The 15,923-nt window shown below is 54.2% G+C and overlaps 1 protein-coding gene across 1 annotated transcript in view; it reads left to right on the top strand.

The window, feature by feature from the left end:
* SPTB (spectrin beta, erythrocytic) overlaps positions 1-15,923 on the top strand; it is a 124,352-nt gene that overhangs the window by 90,790 nt on the left and 17,639 nt on the right. The window contains exons 16-28 of the mRNA XM_004738933.3: positions 89-833; positions 2,002-2,204; positions 2,316-2,406; positions 4,176-4,322; positions 5,597-5,860; positions 6,222-6,428; positions 6,852-6,941; positions 10,101-10,379; positions 10,859-10,989; positions 11,854-12,058; positions 12,365-12,739; positions 14,128-14,372; positions 15,542-15,680. Coding sequence (XP_004738990.1) covers positions 89-833; positions 2,002-2,204; positions 2,316-2,406; positions 4,176-4,322; positions 5,597-5,860; positions 6,222-6,428; positions 6,852-6,941; positions 10,101-10,379; positions 10,859-10,989; positions 11,854-12,058; positions 12,365-12,739; positions 14,128-14,372; positions 15,542-15,680 — 3,121 coding nt within the window. The remainder of the gene's footprint in view (positions 1-88; positions 834-2,001; positions 2,205-2,315; positions 2,407-4,175; positions 4,323-5,596; positions 5,861-6,221; positions 6,429-6,851; positions 6,942-10,100; positions 10,380-10,858; positions 10,990-11,853; positions 12,059-12,364; positions 12,740-14,127; positions 14,373-15,541; positions 15,681-15,923) is intronic.

Genomic DNA, 15,923 nt, shown 5'->3' with positions numbered 1-15,923 from the left:
ACCTGCACCCCTGAAGCAAATAATACATTTTATGTTAATTTTTTTAAAAGGCAAAAGAAAGAGGGTGTCTCTGTGTCCCCCTTTGCAGGTGGCAGGCGTTCCAGACCGTAGTGTCAGACCGGCGGAAGGCAGTGAACTCGGCCCTCCGGGTGCGAAACTACTGCGTGGATTGTGAGGAGACCAGCAAGTGGATCGAAGACAAGATGCAGGTGGTACGGGCCATGAAGGACCTGGCAGGCATCATTGCCATCCAGCGGAAGCTGTCAGGGCTGGAGCGCGACGTGGCCGCCATCCAGGACCGTGTGGGTGCCCTGGAGCAGGAGTCGCAGCAGCTGATGGCCTCACACCCCGAGCAAGGAGAGGACATCGGCCAGTGGCAGGCATGCGTGGAGACGCTGTGGCAGCAACTGCAGGAAGCCCTAAAAGAGCAGGAAGCCTCACTGGGGGAAGCCAGCAAACTCCAGACCTTCCTACAGAATCTGGATGACTTCCAGGCCTGGCTGTCCATGGCCCAGAAATCTGTGGCCTCCGAGGACATGCCTGAGTCTTTCCCGGAGGCCGAGCAGCTCCTACAGCAGCACGTGGCCATCAAAGACGACATTGACAGGCACCAAGAGAACTTCCAGAAGGTCAAGGAGTCCGGGAAGAATGTGATCCGTGATCAGACAGACCCAGAGTACCTGCTCCTGCGCCAGAGGCTGGAGGGTCTGGATGCTGGCTGGGATGCCCTGTGCCGCATGTGGGAGAGCCGCAACCACTCCCTCGCCCAGTGCCTTGGCTTCCAGGAGTTCCAGAGAGATGCCAAGCAAGCTGAAGCCATCCTCAGCAATCAGGTAGGGAGAGGTATTCAGGGCTGGTGGGGGGAGGGTGCTATCTCTCAGGGCAAGAGCCCTGGTGAGTCTATGAATGTCCTCAGAGACCAGATCCTACTTTTTTTTACATTTAAATTTTAGTTAGTTAACATACAATGCAATATTTTTTTCAAGAGTAGAATTCAGTGATTCATCACTTACATACGACACCCAGTGTTCAATACAAGTGCTCTCTTTAATCCCCATCACCCAGCGAGCCCACCCCCCACCCCCCTCCTTCTATCAACCCTCAGCTTGTTCTTAACAGTAAGAATCTCTTATAGCTTGTTTCCCTCTCTCCTTTTTTCTTTTCCCCTTTCCCATATGTTCATCTCTTTCTTAAATTCCACATATGAGTGAGATCATATGATATTTGTCTTTTTCTGACTGATTTTGCTTAGCATAATACCAACCAATCTTAGCTAGATCCATCCACGTTGTTATAAATGGCTAGAAATCATTGTTCCTCATGGCTGAGTAATATTCCATTACACACACCCACACACACACCACATCTTCTTGATCTATTCCTCAGTCAATGGACATCTGGGCTCTTTCCATAGTTTGGCTGTTGTAGATGTTGCTGCTATAAACAAACATTGGGTGCGTGGATCCCTTTAGATCTGTATTTTTGTATCCTTTGGGTAAATACCCAGGAATGCAGTTTCTGGGTCGTAGGGCAGCTCTATTTTTAACTTTTGAGGAACCTCCATACTGTTTTCCAGAGTGGCTGCACCAGTTTGCATTCCCACCAACAGTGCAAGAAGGTTCCCTTTTCTCCTCAAATTCTAGATTCCGAGGACCCTCTCTAGCCATGAATTGGGGGGAAATCCTCTTTGTTCCTTATCACATGCCTTTTCCAGCCCTGTTTCCTAAATTGTGCCCTGTTCTTGGGTCAGCTAGAGGCTGAAGAGGTGAATGTTCCACTGAGCCATTACCCTTCCATGTGGCTTCAGGCACACAGTTCAGTTGATGCCCCTGAGGTGGGGGTGGGGCCAAGGCCTAGGGCACTGCCTCTTCCTTGCACAACTCCAGGGAGCACCGTTCATGCTGAAGCCTAGAGGGCTGCACAGGGTGCTTCTGCCCGGCACATGCCCTCACTGCCTTCCCAGCATGTGTCCATGCCTTGTCTGGAAACTTGCTTCAACAGGAATATACTCTGGCTCACTTGGAGCCCCCAGACTCCCTTGAAGCTGCAGAGGTTGGAATCCGGAAGTTTGAGGACTTCTTGGTATCTATGGAGAACAACGAGGATAAGGTCTTGAGTCCTGTGGACTCTGGAAACAAGCTGGTAGCTGAAGAAAACCTCTACTCAGACAAGATCCTGGAGAAGGTGCAGCTGATCGAGGACAGGTACTCTCCACCCCCAAGCTCACGGGGCTAGAGCCAGGTAGGGCAGGTGATGTTGTGCAAGGTCCCTGGGCTCAGCACTGTGGTGACAACAGCTTCTGGCTTCCCTGCCAGGCACAAGAAAAACAAGGAGAAGGCTGAGGAGGCTTCTGTCATTTTGAAGGACAACTTGGAGCTCCAGCACTTCCTCCAGAACTGCCAGGAGGTGAGGCTCCAGCAAGGTGGGCCACCTTGCAGGAGATTCCCTGCTAGGACCAAAGTGCCCTTGAGGTAGAACAGTCATGGGGGCTGGGAGGACACCCGCCTGGCTCAGTCCAAACAGCAGGATCAGTTGGTCTTGGGGTCATGGGCTTGAGCCCCATATTGGGGTGTACAGATTACTAAAAAAAAAAAAAAAAACTTGAAAGAAAAAAAGAAAGAAATTGAGAGTCTAGAATTTCATAAGGGGAGCTCTGAGGTCATCCTCTAGAATCGTGGGTTCTATAATTTTTTCCCCAAATCTACAAATTTTAATTTGCCTAGTCCAGGACACGGCTTCTCAAAGAATAGCCTGAGGGCTATCTCTATGGAAGTCCCATGGGGCCCTGGTCAAGGCCGGCTTCAAGGACATGCCACCTGTGCATTCATCTAGGGCCTGTGCTCAGAAGGACCTCATGCTTGCTTTAATGCTCTGTGGTTGCCATCTTAAAAATTTTTTTTTTTTTTAGATTTTATCTATTTATTTGATAGATAGCAAGAACAGGGGAGCAGCAGGCAAAGGGCAAGGGAGAGAAGCAGACTCCCCTCCGAGCAGGAAGCCTGATGCAGCACTTGATCCCAGGACCCCAGAATCATAACCTGAGCTAAAGGCAGATGCTTAATGACTGAGCCACCCAGGCACCCCTGCCATCTTGAAATTCTTTTTTTTTTTTTAAAGATTTTATTTATTTATTTGACAGACAGAGATCACAAGTAGGCAGAGAGGCAGGCAGAGAAAGAGGAGGAAGCAGGCTCCCTGCTGAGCAGAGAGACCGATGCAGGGCTTGATCCCAGAACCCTGGGATCATGACCTGAGCCGGAGGCAGAGGCTTTAACCCACTGAGCCACCCAGGCGCCCCCATCTTGAAATTCTTAATAATTTGAGCATTCCCATTTTGCACTGGGCCCTGCAAATTATGAAGCCACTCCTGGCACTTGTTAAATGCAAAGTCCTGGGCCCCGCTCAGGCCCAGAGGAATCAAAACCTCAAGGGATGAGAGAGACAGTAGTGTTTTCAACAAGTCTCCTAGTTGGAGAGCTGACTCAGAAGGTCCTTGCTCAGCCCGCAAGGAACGTTTTTAAACTGCACTCCTGGAGTACGCATGGAGCCCCTCCATGAGTGGTCCTTCTGTGTGGAATGGTGCTTTCTCTGACTTCGTTCTCTCTCCCATCCTCATACCCCTCTCCTCTCAGCCCAAACAACTTTGTTTTTATCTGCCTCTGCCCTTGGCACCAACCAGGCTTGGTCTGCTGCCAGGACATTCTGAAAACATCGGATGCTCATCAGAGTTCTTCCCTCATTGTTAATTACAAGATCTGCCCTTGGCTTCTTCCTCAGATAACATTTTCTCTGTGTTTATTAGTGATTTCTCACCTACTGCCAAGGGGTGGATTTATCTATCCATTCAGTAAGCATTCCCTGAGTTCCTTCAGTGGGCCAGGCCCTGTCCTAGGTCCTGGAAAAATGGCAAGAAGCGTAACTGTCCCTGGTGTCACCTGCATACACTCGACTGGGGAAGACACTCAGGTACCGCTATTTTAGCCCTGAGACAACACAGGTTAAGTTGCTTGTGCTCAGAGTCAGGGACCGAGCGTTAGACAGTAGTACTCCGCTGTGTTCATACTTCCTCTCCTGGACTGCCTTCTGCAGTCAGAGGTGAACCGCAGGTCCTGCCCTGAGCCCCTGGCCAAAGAGGTCCACTCAAAGACTGTTGGACTCCCTCCTTCTGTCCACAGCTCACTCTCTGGATCAATGACAAGCTGCTAACGTCTCAGGATGTCTCCTATGATGACGCGAGAAACCTACAAAACAAGTGGGCAAAGCACCAGGCCTTTATGGCAGACCTGGCTTCCCACCAGGGGTGGCTGGATAGCATCGATGCGGTAAGTGAAATGAGTCAGGTGCGCTGGGGGCTCTCTTCCCAGATGCGCATGCCTGAGTGGGGCTTCACGCGGCGCGTGGCCACCGTCTGAAGCTTACTGGACAATATAGAACCTGGAAGTGAAACACTTCTCTAAAGAGTAGTCCAACCTTCAGAGCTCCTGCCACATCCAGTCCTGTTAGGCCTGGTCAGAATCGGTGTGTCCTCTGGGGCACCTGAGTCTGGGGACAGTCCAGACACTGAGGAGACCTGGGTGCGCGCCTCAGCCTCTGGTGCCGGGATACCAGCTCTCTCCGTGTGCTTCCATTATCCTCACCAGGGCCCCAGCACTGTCCTGCCCGAGGGCAGGGGGACGTGGGAGATGAGCACAGTAGTCCAGGGGACTGTGAAACCTCATCGTTTGGATGGGCAAGACCACCAAGGAGTGGTCACTCACACCCCTCATAGATGGGGGACACTAAGAGGATGACCCCTTTATAACAAGCCCGCTCCAGGGCCCAAGTTAAATGTAGCTGGCATTCGATCTGGGCGGCCCTCACCTTTGCTCCCCGCTGCTGTGGCTGTCCAGGAAGAAGCAGATGTAGGGTCCACACAGGGCAGCAGCCATTGTGGTCGAAGGTGCAGACTCTGAGCCAGACTGTCCGACGACTCAATCTCCCTGAGCCTCACTTTTTCCATCTGAAAAATGAGGGTAATAGCAGTACCTGCGCAAGGGAATTGTGAACATTAAAGTGCTTAGCATGCATAGTACTTGGCGCTTATGAGGTATGCAGTAAATATTGGCTGTTATTAGCAACATACATTCCTAGGCCCAAATTGATTACACTGTACCCAGCTGAAAGTGTACATTTATGCAGGTGAAAACCCGGTAAGACAAACCCAGTAACTAAAAGACACCACCGAAGACTAGTGCACAGCTGCTAGGAAGACCATTGAGAGCATAGAGTCCTTTCCATGTTGGCTGGACCTGGGTGGATCTTGTTTCTTTTTTTTCTTTTAATTAAAAAATAATTTAGATCAGCTGATCCTGGTCAGCAGCAACTCCCCATACTACAGTCTTCTGGAGCCCTTAGCCCCAGACATACCCCTCCCTGTCACATCTTCTCCTGCAAATAACTCTGGGGGTGCAGAGTCAGCGGAGGCTCACCTGCATTCTAGGCACATTCTTTGCCTCCCCGACCTCCCCTCAGTTAACCCCTGGCAACTACAACCCTTGGAGGGCCACTCCAATGTTGCTGGGCCTCAGAGGGTGAGCCCTCCTGCTTCCCCATGCAGGAAGGAAAGCAGCTGATGGAAGAGAAGACCCAGTATACAGCCCGGGTGGCCCAGAGGCTGGAAGACTTGCACCGGCTCTGGGATGAGCTTCAGGCCACCACACAGGAGAGGGCCCAGCATCTCTCAGCTGCCAGGAGCTCCTACCTGCGCTCACAGACCCATGCCGACCTCAACAAGTGGATCAGTGCTATGGAGGACCAGCTGCGGTCTGATGACCCCGGCAAGGACCTGACCAGTGTCAACCGGATGTTGGCGAAGCTGAAGGCACGTGAGTGGGATGTAGACTGGGGATGTCAGAATAGGAGATCTTGGGGAGGGAATCTGAAACCTGAAAGGGAGAATTCCTTCTGTTCCTCTTAGCGGGACTTGAGCAAAACTGTCTCCTGGTTGATAACCCATTTCTTACCCCTTTGCAGTGGGTAAGACAGGGATCCTGGATTTAAAAAAAAAAAAAAATGCACAGGAAGTATAGGACAAGCACCTGTGGGAAGGCTGAGTGGGGGCATCCAGAGAGACTTCCTGGGGGAGGCGGGACCTTTAAGAATGGATAGGATATGGATAATGAAGCAGACGCAGGGCTACCCAGGGGCCAAGGCTGTTACCGACATGTCCTCTTGTGTCCCAGCGTGTGGAGGACCAAGTGAACGTGCGGAAGGAGGAGTTGGGGGAGCTGCTTGCCCAGGTGCCCTCGCTGGGAGAGGAGGCAGGAGACACAGACATGAGCATCGAGAGGCGGTTCCTGGACCTCCTAGAGCCCCTGGAGAGGAGGAAGAAGCAGCTGGAATCATCCCGAGCCAAGCTGCAGATCACCAGGGACTTAGAAGATGAGACGGTGAGTTGGCCGCAGACCTCTCCCCCAGGGGCCGAGCAGGCAGCTGCCGTCAGGATAACTGGCTGCCGCCCAGGGCGGTTCTTAGCACATGTCCTGTCCTCTCACCTCCGGATCTCAGATCCGTTATGATAATTATATTAAATATGAAAGTAAAGACAGTGCTTTTGGTACAGTAACTCAGTCATGAACTTTGAGACAGACAGACTTGGGTTCAAGATCCAGCTGTGTTGCCTTCCACCTGGATGACCAGAAGCAAATTATTTGGAACCTCAATTCAAAATATCTAAGTGTCCCCATCTGTAAAATGGGGACAAAACCCTGACGGAGTGTGGGAAGAAAACCAGGGAGCTCTGTCTGACTCTGTCTGGGGTGAGTGGTGGCCACAGTTGTCACCTGCTGAGCCCCACCTTCTGGTCTCTACAGCTCTGGGTGGAAGAGAGGCTGCCTCTGGCCCAGTCAGCCAACTACGGCACAAATCTGCAAAACGTGCAGCTGTTAATGAAGAAGAATCAGGTGAGTCCTGCTTCATCTCGTTAGTGTCCCCACCTGCCCCCTCCCTGTCACAGCCCTGCCCTATCCTGCTCTGCACAGGGCGGAATGCCCAGCCCTGACCTTCAGAGGACCAGCAACAGCAGATTATTGTTCTTGTTGGTAGCTGTGGGGCCCCCAGATCCCATAAAAAGAGAACTTTGGTGATGGCAGAGAGAATTCTAGGAAGTCCATGGCAGGGCTGGTAGGGGGGTGTCCAGATGATTTGGGAGGAGCCATTCAGACCCACCAGAGCATCGAGTGACTACAGGACCCTGGCCTGGGTGTCATGTGTCCCGTGTCCTGCCTGAAAGGAAGCCCATATCTCCTGGTTTCTTTCCTAAGACTGACTTGCCCCTCTTTCAGGACTGAGCCTGACCTGTTGGATATCCTCAGAGCAAGTAGGCCCCGTTTCTCTGCCACGTGAGGATACTCATGGGAAGCCTTTAAACTTGGCCCCTGAGCCTATTGGAGCAACATCCATTTGCTGCTCTGCTCTTTCTTAAACCTCATGGATCATTTCAGAGACCCTGGTCGGACTCCTGGGAGTGAGCAGATGCAGTACTTCCTCCTGTATCAGGAGTACAAGTGTCGTGTTTTGTCTTCCAAGAAGACCAGCTGCACGCGCTCATGGTGTCTCTACGGCCAGCCCCTGGTCTTGGGCAGAGAGTGGCTCCTCCTGCCTGCTCAACTCTCTGGGTCGGGAAGTGGGGGCAGCCACGCCCAAGAGCAACAAGAGCCTGGGAAATGGTCTTGGAGAAGAGCAGTGTGTCCCAGAATTTGAATCAGCTCAGCACTTCCTTGGGGAAGAAAGGCCTTGGCAGCCAGTACTTCCTCACAATAACAGCAGCTGACATCTGCTCACAGAGCCCAGCAACTGGGCAAGGGTCTGAGTTACATTCAAAGAGGTGTCTGAAAAGTTCCTCAGACCATTTGCTTCCAGTTGACATTGACCTAGTCACAAAGGCTCCAGTGTGCACAGGCAGGGTCTTGGGCTAGAAGTTAGTAGGTAGGGGTTCCACTAATGCCACAACCTGTAGTTAAAGGAAGGATACTGGTAGAAGGCAGTATCCTGGGGCCTCAGTTTCCTCATCTGTAAAACGAGCTGACATCAGTCCTTTTGACACTAAAGTCTTTGACTCTATCTGGCCTCAGTGTGATTGCCAGAAGACTCCCAGCTCCGCTGAATGAAGGTTGCTATTTCAGGAAAAGGGCAAGACAAATATAGGTGGGTTTCCCCAACCAAGAAGGGAAAGATAGCCTCTTGGGAAAGCCTGGCTGCCCTTGTCAAGACTTCTCCAGGCTAGACCAGCTATAGCTTAAATCTCATTTTATCTTTCCCTCTGTTGCAGTGGTTCTCAACTTCAGTATGCACCAGACTCACCCAGAGGGCTTGTTAAAACACAGTTGACCAGGCTCAGTCTCAGGTCTACTGAATCAGACTCTGGGAGGAGAACCTGGTAACTTTTGCATATCTACCAAGATCCTAGATGACGTCGATGGTGTTGGTGTGGGATCCCACTTTGAGAACCACTGCTCTGATGGTTATCCATTACAGCTAGAACCATTCATGTGAGCCCTTGCAAGGGCTCACATGAATGGTTCTCGACTTTGGCTGCACAGTAGAATCACCTGGGGGACATCTAAACCTGTGGATGCTCCGTTCCTACCTCAGACCAATTAATTAAGGTCCCTGGGGATAGGGCCCTGACTCTGTGTTTTCCTAGACTATTCAGTGTGCACCCAGGGTTAAGAACCACTGTCCCACCTGATCTGGCTCTGGCCTTCCTCTAAAGCTCACTTCTCATCACTCTGACCTTCCTCCATAGTATTCCAGATTTTCTGGCCTCCAGATGGTCCCGGCTGGCTTCCAGCCCAGGGACTCTACGCTTTCTCTTCTGTCTTGTCTGCAACACTCATTCCCCAAACCTTTGTACAGTTACCTCCTTCTCACTGCTCATGCCTCACTAGGATGCCGTCTCCCTGGGAAGGCCCTTCCTGACGCCCCCCAGCTCAAGTAGCCACCAGCATGCCTCAGCAGACATTCTCGATCTCAGTGGGGTATCTTCCTCATAGCACTCATTATCCACATTTATTCACTCATTTCCATGCTTACCATCCACTCTGTCTACGACAGTGTAAGCTTTATGAAGGCAGGGTTTTGTTGATCTTATTCCCACATTGTCCCTAGAGCCCAGGACGAGGCCCAGGACCTAGGAAATTACTTCATAGCTCTCTTTGGACACGTGAGGTAGAAAGAATGCTTCATAAGGAAGCACACTGCATGGGAGCCTGGAAAGGAATTACTTAAAAAGAGAGGGAGAGAGATACATTTTAGGATCCCTTGCAGAGGTCACAGGATCTCAGGGAAGGAAAGTGGCACACAGAGCTGATACCATGGGTTGTGGGAATTCAGTGGCACGGACCATGAAAAACGGTCAGGATTGAGATTCCCAGTATAAAGGGTCAGAAGGTATTTCAGCAAGTTAGGTGACTTGTGGCTCCTGCTGCTTCTGTGGACTTTCAGTGCTGACAGTCACTGTCGGATTGTGTGTAGGGCTCTCGCCCCTGCCCTCCGATGGTTTTCAAGGCTGCGGGGAGATTGTAGAAAGGGAGGAGATGGGGTGTGGGAGCCGAGAGCCCACATGCAAGCAGCAGCGAGGCAGGGCCTCTAGGACCCCAAAGTGAGCCACACACGGGTAATGGCCCACCAAAGAAAAAAGCCACCCTGTCACCAGAGAGAGAGGAAAATGCCCTCTCCGTGACCAAGGGCTTAAACAGCAAACAATACAGAGTTCGCAAAAGATCTGAGAAATAGAAATGGGGGGCAGACTCTGAGCAAGGAGCTACCATCAGCTGTTGTCTCCCATGGAGCCAGAGGTGCTAAAATAGGATCTCAAAGGCCATTTAGGAAATCAGCTAAGAAGCAAGCTGTGCTGAGACACAGGAGGCCTAGGGAGCAGAGAGAGCCACGTCCAAAGGCCCGCACTGCCACTCACCGTGCACAGGTTACACGGTCCAGGCCACCACCGGGCCCTCACTAGCTCCGGAGTATGCCCGAGTGACCAGAGGGGGCCCTGGCTGAGCCGCTGCCTGCAGGCCAGCCCCCCACCTCACCTCCCAGCCCTTCCCCTCTGGCCGCAGACGCTGCAGAATGAGATCCTGGGCCACGCACCGCGGGTGGAGGACGTGCTGCAGAGAGGGCGGCAGCTGCTGGAGGCGGCTGAGATTGACTGTCAGGACATCCAGGACCGCCTGGGGCACCTGCAGGATGCATGGGATGCGCTTCAGGAGGCGGCGGCTGGGCGGCTACAGCGCCTGCGGGATGCCAGCGAAGCCCAGCAGTACTACCTGGACGCGGGCGAGGCCGAGGCCTGGATCAGCGAGCAGGAGTTCTACATCATCTCCGACGAGATCCCCAAGGTCAGCCCGGGCTGGGGCGCTGGTGCCAGGCTGGGAGCCAAGGCCAGGAGGAAAAGCAGGGGTGGGGCCGGCAGTGGGCAGCTGCGCATCGGAAGTCCGGGCGTCTGAAGGGTCAGCCGCTGTGGCAGACATCCCACAGCCCGGTGCCCCGTTTGCCAACTTAGATGTGATCGAACCCAAGATTTCCCCAGCTTTCTCGTGCCGTGGCTTCTGTATGGAGGGCCTGCCAGGAGGGAGGGAGGGAGGAGGTGAGTCACCTCTAAGGAAGTTTTCACAGGGTCAGATTGGAGCTGGGCCTGGGAGGGTAGGCATCCGAGAAGATCAAGAGGAAGGCGGGGTGTTGCCGAGGAACGAGTAGCAAGAAGGAAGCGTGCACCACTCTCCTGTGAGGGTCCTCCGAGCCTGGCTGCACCCCCCATTCCGCACCCCAGTCTCGGGCACCTCTGGGAGCAAGTGCCCTGAGAGTCACTGCCTCCTAGGACGAAGAGAGCGCCATCGTGATGCTGAAGCGGCATTTGAGGCAGCAGCACGCGCTGGAGGAATACGGGAGGAACATCAAGCAGCTGGCCACCAGGGCCCAGGGCCTCCTGTCCGCGGGCCACCCTGAGGGGTGCGTGTGCCACTGGAGTGACTTGGCCGGGTGATGGACATCAGGCTGGGGGACCCCACCAGCTGGGATCCCTTCAGGTCTAAGGGGGAAAATAGCAACAGTTTGGGGAAGAACTGGGTTGGAGACCACTGCTTTCTGGACTGCTAATTGGCCTAATTGCAACTCATGCCTTGGTTTTGCATGAACAGGGCCAACTAAGGCCTGGTTTTCAAGGTCAGAAAATATGATAGCGAAGCTACCCTCTCAGTGAACCAAGAGTTCCAAAACTTTGCTTTTCTCTTTATGGTCCAGAAAGCACCTCAGGATCTCCCAGTGTCTCAGCAAGAATCATTATATAGGCATGAAGGTAGAAAACCTACATCCATCTGGTCAGTGGGTCTGCTGGGCCAGACCCATCGGGCTGCTCCCCCAGGCACAGCCCAGACCTCAGCTGCCTGCAGGGCTTCCACAGCTGTGGGGCTTCAGCAGCCACCCCAGCATCTCCTGAGGAGCCCCAGGGATTGAGCCCCATCCCTGCTGCCCTTGGAGCCGAGCTGCCAGTGCTGCTCCATCAGCCTCCTTGGGAGATAATGGAGGAGGTCCCTTTTGTCTCCCTGAGCTTCCTGGAATGAGGGACAATGCTGGGAGGCACCCTGTCCAGACAGGACACATTTCTGTCCTCTCCTGAGGCATTCTGGTCCACAGGATGGTTCCCCCCACACACCCAAAACTTCCCAGGAAAAACTGCTCTCGTCCTGCCTAGTTCTCCTCCCCAGCTTTCCCTGCCACGGGGCTGGGGAGAAGTAGATGTGCCCCTCCGAGCTGGGATCAGAGCTCTGGACTCTCTACCTTCGTCTCTGAGTGCTTTCTGGTTTTGAATTCCAGGGAGCAGATCATACGACTTCAGGGGCAAGTGGACAAGCAGTACGCAGGGCTGAAGGAGGTAGCCGAAGAACGCAGGCGGAAGCTGGAGAACATGTATCACCTGTTCCAGCTGAAGAGGGAGACAGATGACTTGGAGCAGTGGATTTCAGAAAAGGAGCTGGTGGCCTCCTCCCCTGAGATGGGGCAAGACTTTGACCATGTTACTGTGAGTACTCATAGTGACTGCTCTCTGTCTTCCTTCAATGCCAGAGACACAGGTGCCGCCAGGCCAGACACACACACACGCGCGCGTGCACACACACACACAGTGCTACGCAGGATCTGGGCATCCTGGCTCTAGACCCCATGCCCTCAGTGGAGACACACTGCCCCTGAGCCCACGCTTCCCCGGGAAGGTGTGGCCCCAGGTGGTTGTGGTTCCCGCCTTGTGAAGGTCTGCGGCTAGGGAGATGACACCACACACCCCAGCCCTAGGCCCCGATAACCACCTTTGTGTTTCCCCCATGTCCAGCTGCTCCGGGACAAGTTCCGGGACTTTGCCCGTGAGACAGGGGCAATTGGGCAGGAGCGGGTGGACAACGTGAACATCATCATCGAGCAGCTCATCGACGCCGGCCACAGCGAGGCGGCCACGATTGCCGAGTGGAAGGATGGGCTAAATGAAATGTGGGCGGACCTACTGGAGCTCATTGACACGCGCATGCAGCTGCTGGCCGCCTCCTACGACCTGCACCGCTACTTCTACACGGGCACGGAGATCCTGGGCCTCATTGATGAGAAGCACCGAGAGCTGCCCGAGGACGTGGGGCTGGACGCCAGCACGGCCGAGTCCTTCCACCGGGTGCACACGGCCTTTGAGCGGGAGCTCCACCTGCTGGAACTGCAGGTGCCTTCTGTCCCCTGCTGTCCATCCCCACCCACCCCCCGCCCCCTGCAGGCTCCAGGGACCTGCTGTCCACCTCTTCCCCAGGGGCTCGGGGGTGTCAGCCTCTGGAATGGACACCAGCAAATTTCACCTCTTTCAAAAGGCAACAGCTTGGGGCAGAAAGGCTGGGAGCTGTGGCTTTCAGTCATTCTTTAGCTTCAGAAGTAGTTCTTCAATCTGAAACCTCACAAAAATCTAAGGCATCAAATACCTAAAAATGCTCGGTGTCTGGCTGTGCCACAGCATTCCTGGCAGACTCGCACACGGTGCATTTCCAGCACTCGGTGCTGGTGTCAGCATCGCACTCTGTCCCATACTCCAGAGCTACGTACAAACATCATCTGCTCTTTATAGATGAGGAAAGCAAGGCACGGAGCGTAAATGAGCTCCCTGGAACATGTGGACAGTGCTGCCAGGATTCGGATCTGGGCGTCCTGGCTCTAGACCCCATGCCCTCAGTCTCTGGGCTGTTCAGTCTTTCCACATGGGAGCTGGTGGGGCAGGGGGGTACCCCAGGAACTACTGAGACCTGCTCCTCCCATCACTGGGGTGGTCCCTGAGACACTGCTGCAGGCCCATAGGGCTCCACAGAACTTGGTGTGATGGAAAGGGTGAGAGCAGGGGGCCCCCTGCTGCGTAGGCCTCAGGAGCCCTGCAGAGGCCCCAGGAGAGAGGGGCTGGCTGTGGAGTCCTGTGTCCACCCGGCGGGGCTCAGGGATAAGACACTGAGGTGGGTCGGGCCCTGGTTCACTCAGAAGAGAAGCTCCTGGGAATGTCATCCAGCTGGTGGTGGGGCCTGCCCTGCAGCCCTTGGGCTTCAGGGGTGCTGTAGCTCCTGAGGGGGGCACAGCCCACTAAAGTCTCAGGAATGAGGCCTCATTGCACCAGGACTGGCCTCAGACAGGGGCCTGGGAGAGCCGCTCCCTTGGACTGGCAGCTTATGGAGAGGTTAAGAACAGGGAATCCAGTCTGCACCCCTCAGGCCACTCACTCAGGCTCCCTGTACCTCAGTTTCTTCATCTCAAAAACAGGGATCACAGTAGTACCTCTTTCATAGGGTGCCTGTGAAGCATGCCTGGCACATAGTTACTATTATTACAGTACTTCAGGGGAGACCAAAGGGCACAGAGTCCCTTTCACTCTTATATCCTCATCAAAACCCAAAGGATGGCTTGGGTCCATAGAGGCCAAAACAAGGAGACTTCTCCCCCAGCATTAGTGGAAGGCTGAAGATCTTGCCTTCCAGAAGAGACCTGGGGAGGGAGATTCAGAGGAGAGAGACCACTTGCCCAGCAGAGGCCCAAGGCACATCTTTCTGGGGAACGACGTTCAGTTTTGCCCAACCACAGGTCCAGCAGTTCCAGGATGTGGCTGGCCGCCTGCAGAAGGCATATGCTGGGGAGAAAGCAGAGACCATCCAGAACAAGGAGCAAGAAGTGTCCGCCGCCTGGCAAGCGCTGCTTGAAGCCTGTGCTGGCCGCCGCACCCAGCTGGTAGACACGGCAGACAAGTTCCGCTTCTTCAGCATGGCCCGGGACCTCCTCTCCTGGATGGAAAGCGTCATCCGGCAGATTGAGACCCAGGAGAAGCCTAGGTAAGGGAGACATCCTCAGGACAGCCCCACCCCTCAGCCCCTTTGTCCCCAAGGCTGGCAGAGCAGGCCGCTGCCCTGCGACTCCTCCTTGGGGGACCATCTTGGACTGTGGGAGCACCTGAGATTGTGTCCAGGGAGAAACGGAGTAGCTTAGCTTCTCCTGAGGGCACCGATCATTTCAGAGTAAAGGGAGCCCTGAGAGTGGCAAGAGAGACCTCTGCCATTCAGACCTGATGGCAGGGCAGTGACCACAGCTGTCAGGGAAAGTAAGCACTTTGCACACCCAAAGCTGGGCAGGTCCGAGCCTATGTATCAGCTCCGTGCTGGGATGCAGAGGCCATTTTCCCCAAGCTCTAGAAGGAGCTTATTATGCATGTGAGGTGGGGGCGGGGGGATTCATGGCCGTGAGAACCTTGGCAGGGAGCAGCTCTCCAGGGGACTGTCTCCCTGGCAGTGGTCATTGGCCCATCTCTGTCCCTCTGCCCTGGAGTGCCCGTCATGGCCAAGACTTTATACTTTACATCCTTATTCAGAATGCACTTCGCATAACATACCATTCGGCCACTAACATGTCCCATTCAGGGGTTTTCTCACCACCACCGGGTATGGCCCTCACCACATTCTAAGTTTAGAAGACTTTCATCACCCCAGAAAGAATCCCGGTACCCGTTAGCAGTCATCACCCCACAGTTCCCTCCTCCCCCGAGTTCCTGGCAACCACGAGTCTAGTTTCCATTTCTCTAGATTTGCCTGTCCTAGATTTGTCCTAGAAGGGGACTCTTACAGTATGTGGTCCTTTGGGACTAGCTCGTTTCACTTAGTACAAACCTTTTAAGGTTCATCCATGTTATAGCAAGGATCAGAACCTCATTCCTTTTTATTCTCAAATAATATTCCCAGGCTCCTTCTGGGGTCCCCAAACCCCTGACTCATCCCCTGCCAGCTGACCAGCGGAAGACACTAGGGCATCAATGTTCCCCCTGGGGCTAGGCTGGCAGAGGACTCCCTGGCTGGCCAGAGAGAGAGGAGGAAGTGGGGTCAGAGTCCCAGGCAGGTGGAAGGCGGCCCTCTGTGGTCTAGACTTGACATCAGGCAGGCCAGAGTCACCCAGAGTTTCCTTCTTCCTCAAACTCCCTCCCTGACCCTTGACCCCCCCCTTCATCCCCCAGGGATGTCTCCTCAGTGGAACTGCTCATGAAGTATCACCAGGGCATCAAGGCAGAGATCGACACCCGGAGCAAGAACTTTAGCGCCTGCCTAGAGCTGGGGGAGTCCCTGCTGGAGAGGCAGCACCAGGCCTCGGAGGAGGTGAGAGGACAGTGGGTGAAGGGGAGCCTTGCCTGCATTCTCGCTGGGCTGGACAGTTTCCTGGGAGGGAGCTGTGGGCCATGGGTTCTCTGAGGAGACTCTCCCACTCGTGGAGCGTCAGAGCTGTGTGCAGGCCCAGGGATTGGGGCCCCATCGGCCCCAGCCAAGGCTGGCAGCTTAGTAGAGGAGAGCGGGCTCATAGCCCACCTAGCCACCCACATGTGTGCATGCTGTGGCGTTGGC

This window comes from Mustela putorius, unplaced genomic scaffold, assembly GCF_011764305.1.
Source record: "Mustela putorius furo isolate JIRA1106 unplaced genomic scaffold, ASM1176430v1.1 tig00000129_pilon_pilon_pilon, whole genome shotgun sequence".
NCBI lineage: Eukaryota > Metazoa > Chordata > Mammalia > Carnivora > Mustelidae > Mustela > Mustela putorius.
Note: the sequence above shows the minus strand (reverse complement) of the source record. Positions and strands in the feature narration are given on the sequence as shown.